The 8,405-nt window shown below is 33.4% G+C and overlaps 1 protein-coding gene across 1 annotated transcript in view; it reads right to left on the bottom strand.

The window, feature by feature from the left end:
- Positions 1 to 6,844: 6,844 nt before the first annotated feature.
- The window catches only part of LOC108769262 (membralin), an 85,589-nt gene continuing 84,028 nt past the window's right edge, over positions 6,845 to 8,405 (bottom strand). Inside the window, exon 13 of the mRNA XM_018520142.1 lies at positions 6,845 to 7,021. Coding sequence (XP_018375644.1) covers positions 6,930 to 7,021 — 92 coding nt within the window. The 3' untranslated portion in view covers positions 6,845 to 6,929. The remainder of the gene's footprint in view (positions 7,022 to 8,405) is intronic.

Here is an 8,405-nt window from a genome sequence, read left to right as displayed (position 1 = left end):
AAAGAAGCCACAAACCTACGAATTATGAGTTTGTACTTCTTTAATTAGCTAAATAGATCATGATTTTATTAATATTAATAAAGTGCAATAGTGTTATAGTTTCCGAAAAATAAGGGAGTGTCACTTTAGGAGACCTATGTCAGTATCGGCGACTTTCCTCTATATTTCAGATATTTCCTAAAAATGAATAGCAAAGTTTCATTACAATATGATTCTTTGGTCGCAAAATATATAATATATATGCATAGAAACATAATCTATATAAATCAACATGGCTGATTAACTCATTACATCCGTAATTCCATAAGAGCTACAAATTGCAAACTGCAAGCGAATTCCTCGCAAATATTAATCTAAATGTGATCACATTCATCAAACGAAATATTCAGAAATCTAACACACTTGGCTCTGTTGTAATGTAGTTGTAGCGTGCATATGTCAAAGAATAACATCTCATCACTAGCAATCGTTACAATGATAAATGTTCGCTTCTTGCAACTAAGTACCACCCATCAAAACATATTCCGGATCATATTGCGAAAATGTAAACCACCCGCTGTGTCATAAATTTTCGATCCTCCATTAGAGAGAAACAATATAGCATTCTCTCACTCTCTTCTTTTTTTATAATATAATACTTCCAATACCTACATCAATTATATATAAGTTTTAGCGAACAGCACTTAACAATATGATATCTCATTTTTTACTCCAACAAAGTACTTACAATATAACTAAATTTTAATTACATTAAGTAATAAAAATTTTAATAGCCGTTATGTTGTAGTAAAAAAACATTCTGTAATAATATAGATATAGATCTTTTTATAAACAATAGAAATAGATCGATATAAAGATAGGTTAGATAAATAAATAAATAAATAGATTCCGATCAAGGAGGGCGGAAGTGGAACTGTACTTGAAATTATCTTCCCTAAGGGATCAACCACAATTGTCGCTATACCGACTCCTAAGATAAACTGTTGGCACGTCTTCATTAGAGTTTTCTGGTCTATTTACGAGAGAAACTGAACTTCTTTTATTGCCTGGTCAGAAACAACACAGGCACATTCACCGCAGCAGTTCTTTCCGACTATATATTTAAGGATATTAGTGTCATGTCTATACATAGCTATCGATGGTTTTATATGACTCACTCATTTCATTCTAAATTAACGTTTACTTTGCAAATTATTATTTCTACACTCCCGAATTTTGTAACAATCGCTTGATATTTTAACATCTACAGCTACAATGCCTCTTACGCAAATTTGTAGAATGGAAATGGATTTTACCGCGTGACGATTGTATTTCGTCGCATATTGATATGAATTTCGACCAAGTTTTTGTTTAATAGTCCTTCAGTTGAAGCTATTCGCGACGTCACCGTCGTCGATTGCAAAATATAAGGACATTTGCGAAACGAGCCAATATAAAACTAGTCACTCTTTTTAAAAAATGATTCTCATCAATAATCGTCTTCCGTGACAATGCAAAAATAATCGTGCCGATGTTATTCTATTATATACAATTGCTTGATAGCTCGTTTTATTTGATCGACAAAGAAAAAAATTTAATCTGCTAAATATGCGTTTAATTGTTTTCTACTTTTAAATATTGATTGTAAATCGATATTTAAAAATGCTATGTCAGTTGAAAGATGAAATAAGAAATTAAAAGATATATTTACAGAATGAATAACATTTTTTATTATATACTGCCTCTCCAATAGTATAACATAAAAATTTTTTTAATTCTAAAATATGCTGTTGCTATCAGGCATAGAAATTTTTTAAACAAAAAATATAAATATTTATTCGATTTAATAATACTTCTAATTTAGCCACTTTTGCTTTAGAATCTTTTCACCGAATGAACCGAACTTGCTTGATTACGGCATATACTATCCATGCGCATTAAGCGGGTGATAATTTCTGGTAAAAGTAAAGATATGTGCAGTTACGTAGTTTTCTCTGCAATAAGAACTGGTTTACTTCATGACATTATACCCTACATTACCTCACCTAGGGGGTTGAAGTAATATGAAGCTACGCGATGTTGCGCGTAATTAACAACGTTGGCCTATCCCTAGCCACCAACATTGCGTTATACGTGCTCTTTCGTGTTCGCAATAAAGATTCCGGAAACGCTACAGTCGACTCAAATTAATAAAGAGAAAAGTCTTTTTACTTATATTTTGTGTTTTCATTTAATTACATCGATTACTTTGTATATTACAAAACGTTAATATAATTGTGATTGTTATATATAGAATAAAAGTTATTGTTATAACAAAATACAAACAAGATTTGTCAAAAAATTAATTATTTAAAGATTATTATCTTTTTAAAAGAATCACGTATGATGTTTAATCGAGAAACGAAGGGTAGAACTCGGGGAATAAATAAAATGTGACCCACACAAGACGAAGCAGGCCAGAGAAAAGGGAGATTCGTGAACGGAGGAGAAATTGAACAAGAAAAATACTTCCTAGGAGGGAAATTTCAATATCCTGGCTTGTGCTTTGCCTGCCTACCTACAACCCTCTTGCTTTTGCGAGAGGGAAACGGAGTAACAGCGGGGACTTTCTTAACACTCTCGAGAGGTTCCTCCGTTCGTGACTCCGGTAGACATTGGGGGATCACTTCTTCCTTTTTGCCAAGCTCCACAGGACAACTCCACGGGCACCGACTAATTTAATTGTTAAACCGGGTACAGAAGCGACGAGTATGACGAGAAAAAGACAGTTAGAGCGTATCGAGGATGTCGTAGGGACATGTCGCGAAAAGCGCGCTTTTCTTCGGATCTACGTTTCGATCGAGATAGGCGTTCATTACTAAACTGCGGAACTTTATGCAAAATACTTAACTGAATATTAACTATCGGACAGTTTTAGCAGTCAATCGTTCGTTAAAGAGTTATTAAAAGGTGAATTAAAAAGATTGAGATTGCCATCTGTAAATTTATAAAATTGCAAAATATGTATTTTATGCAAAACATTCAGTTAAGTATTTTGCATAAACTTCTGCAGTCTATTCATTGCTTAGCAATACGTATTCCCGATATTTACGTTTTACCTGTTTCTTTCATTTTATTGTATTATTTATATATAAAAATACAAAAGAATAATTATAAATGCAAAGAAACATTTAAAAATCTAAAATATAATTATATTATTGTAAACATATCAATTGTTTGAAATATCTTTTTAAATCTTACACAATATAAAAGTAATGATTGTTTTTATGAACGCATCTCTATTATAGACAAACCTCATTATTTAATAGAATGTATGACAAGTGAATTTTATGTGATACTCGAATATACGTAAGATACTCGCACCAAATTCACAAACTTGTCGATTGCAGTGATTTGCCATTCTCCAATGTGCTTTGGTCCGAATGAAATTCCCAGAAGTGTATCGAGTTTGGTAAGTAAGGTTCTAAAATATTTGGATCTTTTACCGAAAGAAACTTTAGTTAAGAAGTACATTTGTGTGACATGAAAGTCGAAAAATAGGCGACGTTTGATCGGCTGAAAAAAATTCTCCATTATAGTGTTTAATCATGATAAGTTACCCCGTTGAAGATTTTAATCGCTAAACACATTTTGTTTAGCAGATTAGTTTAATTGATTTATATATGCAAATAGAATATTTATATTACTAAAAATTTAAGAAGTAATAATCAACTAAGTGAATAATGAAGAAATGATTGCAAAACGATTATTTAACTAAAATTAATTAACATTTTAGTGTAAGTATATTCGATAACTGATCAGTTTTACTTTAAGGATAAGAATAAGCGACGCATTTATCATAAACAAGCTTGAAAGCAACACACGAGAGAACGTAACGACGTATCGTGTAAACGCGTTAAACTGCGAAAATAAATTATTTTATCCGCCTTTTAAGCTGCCTGCTGAGAAAGCTGGCATAGCTGAGGAAGGGACGAAAGACATTCCCTAATGACATTGCGGACACCGACCTACCATACGTCTTCTCTATAAATATTATTAGAGCGTGAAAATTAAAGTACAGAAAAATCATGATAACACATTTATAATTTCAAGTGAAAATATTCGACGCTACGCGAGCAAAATCCGTTCGAGTACTGTCGTACTTTCATACCTTTGTTCTCTCTTTACATTCGCAGCTCGCGAAAAATAAACAATAGTATAATAAAAAAATTTAAATCAATATAGCTCTGCTTAAAATAAACGTTACAATGTAAAAACTGATATAAGAGAAAAGCGGAATGTTTAAAAATACAAATATTGTACATCCTTTCTTCAAGTCGAGCAACACTACATAAACTATATTGCATTTTAACATAGGTATGTTATTAGAAATACTAGAAGCTCAAAGAGAAAAATGAATGAAGAAATAAGAGACCAGAGAAAAAGATATTTATTTGAAATATTGAATTATTAAATTTATTTGTTCGACTGCCTAATTCGATTCAATGGAAAATAATTGATTGCAAGAACACGATGCTTAGATTAGAGGGAGAATATTCGCTCGTAGTCTTGTATGTGCCTCGTAAAGCGCATCTCGCGACGCGACGCGGCGGTCACACGACGATCGACGACGGTCGACGATCGACGGACGGTGGACGACGGACGATGGACAACGGACCCCTTAACAAAGGCGACATACGTTACACAAAGTGGCCTCTTACGTTCCCGCACGGCCGGCTATTCTTTACCGCGACTTCGATACAAAGGGCACAGACATCCCCGCGCGTCTGACACCCTTATACTCCTCGTCTTCCACGTATACGTATATATATGCGTACACGTGTATGTACGTGTTCACGGAGAAAGACAGAGTTATCGGTACATGTGTGCACACGTATAGGGTGTAACAGGGGTAACGAATGTTATTGATGTGCGACGCGGTACAACGTCGACCCCGTGGATGGCACGCCCTTATTGTCATTTTATACGATACCTGCCTCTATTTCCGGCCACAAATATTCGATAACGGCGCGACAGCGCCGGCTACGGGGACGTTCCTTTTTCGGGACGGAACGACGGAACACGGACGACGACGGCTATTGGCTTTGAGCTCTGACGTACGCACGACGGCAAATTGGACGACAAGCGTGTTGGCGTCCGCGTCGCGTCGCGTCGCGTCGCGTCGCGTCGGCATCGCCGTCCGACGGACGCCGCACGCCGCGCCGCACCGCACCGTGGCGTGGGCAGGAAAATTCATTCATCGTTGAAAAGAATCGGATTCAGCAATGAAGAAATTGCTAACATATAAAGCAATCGATATAAGGGCTTCCAAACTAATTGCAATAAGTGATGAAATAGTCACAAAAGGGATAGTTTTGTATTTGTATTTTAAAAAAGATTTATCCAAATTTTAAGTAAAATTCTTTCGTTAGTAAAACTTTATTTTCGTAAAAACTAGTTTTGAAAATCAGAAGACGATTGTGTGTACCTTTATCCTGTTAAATTCTAATAATGTAGTTCTCGACAAAATTATTTAAAAAAAAAAAAGATATTTTCTTTCTCAAATGATCTGTTAAAATAAACTGTTATAAGGTAATAACTAATAGGTTTTTTCTCATTTTTAATACCTATACTCGTGACATACAGTTACATTAAATCCTTATACAATCATACGTTATTATTTGCAATATCGATACGAGACTTGCATATTTGTGATTTGATGCCCCCTTTCTCTCAATGGTATAAACGTATAACCCAACGTACTCCAAAAAACATTCCTATCTTTCTCCATTCGTTGATAAAATCGTGTCCGATTTGAACTTCCATCCCCTCCGAAAAATACACAAACGGAGCGCATTTCCTGGCGCGTACAAATTGTACGATTCTGCCGGAACCTAGTGCGACTGCCGAAGAAACGATTGATCGCAGTACAGAAATTTTTTTTTTTAGCAAATTGTTCGACCGTATCGATATCTAGCCGAGTATTTCATAGTTCGAACGATGCGAAAATATGCGTATACCACCGTTTACATTTGACAGAGCTCGTAAAAAGCCAGAATCAATGTTGAATTTATGCGTGTTTAAACAGATTGACTTGTGTCGATATCGGGCATTCGTCATCGATTAGTCCATTTATTAAAAAGGTAGAAACAGTCAATCAATTCTATTTTCATCATTAAGTTATTTTTCTATTACTTGTGAATTTTTCAAACGAAATCTCAACAATTTTTTTCTCGATTTCTTTGTTTTTCTCGCGAAGTCTTGGCTTCCCAAACGAGAAAACCATTCAACTACCGCATAACAATGTGACGAATGTATTCAACGCGTGGATTCAGAATATTCTCTCACTTAACACGATATGATGAAACGTTCGCAACGTTGCGGCCTAATACGGCTTCGTTGTTTCTATATACCGAACACAACAAAAGAAAATTTTTAACCAGCGAAAACTTATAAAAATACTAAAATAGCATGTTTTAATAATTAGAATGTTCATTGTCTTACAAGATGTCATTAAATTACAGACAATTTATAGATACATTGACCTTTATATTTTTTATCCATGAATAATCGTAAATTCCAAAATACTAATAACGTTTAATTTTTTATAATGATTTAAATAAAAAAGATCAACACATTTTTCTTCTCTATAAAACTACTAATTTTCTATTTGATTTTTTAAATAATATACTGTTATTATTATAAGATGTAAAACTATATTATTTTAATACAATATTCAAGTTTGGAGTTTTTTACAAGATGACAAATTCAATTTCTAAATACTTAGTTGAGAGCCCCTGGCAATATGCGAAGAATGTAGAGCTGACCATGGAATCTCTCATCCTCTTATCCATCCTTGGTAGTCCCTTTCTCCCTCTTCCGGAAGGTTGATTAACTCGACGAAGCTTGCGGCATACTTACTTAACAATACCTGCAGGACCCAAGCCGGATCCAGAAGGAGCTCTTTTCCTTCACAGTGAATGCAGTCCAACATTGCATTCTTTTTTTTCATTTCCAGAAGAGGGTGACCATCGATTTTGCCGCAAATGTACATAAGACATTCCTAAAACAACGAATCTGTTATAAAGTTTCTGTTGAAAAATTGGACGATTATATTCTAGAACCTGCCATTTATGATAATTATTCGCAATAATATACAGTGTCCTGATAATATAAATAGAATAACTGTCCGACATTGAGTAATTATAGATTGATTAAAATTAAAATTAAACAAGGTTAATCTCCAAAGATTAAATCTATAAAGGAATATAAAGCCACTGAGAGTCGACACAGTTGTATATATGTAGTCAAAAATAATCTATATGTCAATCACCAATTACAAACGTTTCGACCAAAGGATTAGATCATCTTCAATATAACAATTATTCATCGGAATCAGAATTGATGCATTGTAACACAATAAGGTAAATGCTGTCAATGAATCATCGCTAGGCTGTTGTCCAAAATTAAGAACTTCGTTATCGTCTGTTGTACTTAGCTGGATACCCAAACAAGAATTCAGTCATTTAACTAAAATCGAGTCAATGTATGAAATTTATGAACTTTTAATCGTAGTCAAAGTTTTAAAGTATTAAAATTGATTATATCAAATGGATAAAACTTATATTGTACTCAGCATAACGATGATCCGTTATAACGCGATGTAATTATAATAGCTTGATATAAACACTGCGTAATGTGAAACGTCCTCTCACAGACATTGCTCTCAAGACATTGCTATAATTATTGTACATCGTGTTATAACGGATCATCGTTATGCTGAGTACAATGTAAGTTTTATCCATTTGATACAATCAATTTTAATACTTTGACTACGTTTGTAATTGGTGATTGACACATATACATTATTTTTGACTAAACACGTACAACTATGTCGGCTCTCAGTGGCTTTATATTCCTTTATAGATTGATATATATACTTAACCATATAAATCGGAACATTTTAAGATCGTGAGTGTGAGATGAAATATATATATATATACTATACTGAGAAAAATAGTCTAACTTTAAATAAATATTTATCTGAATACTCCCAATTAAACATTTACTTACAATAAATAAATATTGATTTAAAAAAAAAGAAGTGATTGTTAAATCAAATTAATGTTTCTTGTATCAAATAAATATATTTTTATATTTAATAAATATTTAGTTGGTACTATTCAAATAAATATTTATTGAAATTTAAAATATTTTTTCTCAGTGTATGCAGGGTGATTTTTTTGAATCTGAAACTTTCAAATATCTCGAAAAATAAGCACACTAAGAAAAAATGTTAAGAATCAATATTTCATTATTCCGAGGGTGACATACACTGATATTAAAATCAGCCCCCCCACCCCGCCCCCTAAGTTTGAAATCTTAAATGGAAACCCCTATTTTTTATTGCATATTCGGAATCTTTGGCTAAAAGCACATACGATTTG

This window comes from Trachymyrmex cornetzi, unplaced genomic scaffold (genome assembly GCF_001594075.2).
Source record: "Trachymyrmex cornetzi isolate Tcor2-1 unplaced genomic scaffold, Tcor1.1 scaffold88, whole genome shotgun sequence".
Classification (NCBI taxonomy): Eukaryota; Metazoa; Arthropoda; class Insecta; order Hymenoptera; family Formicidae; genus Trachymyrmex; species Trachymyrmex cornetzi.
Note: the sequence above shows the minus strand (reverse complement) of the source record. Positions and strands in the feature narration are given on the sequence as shown.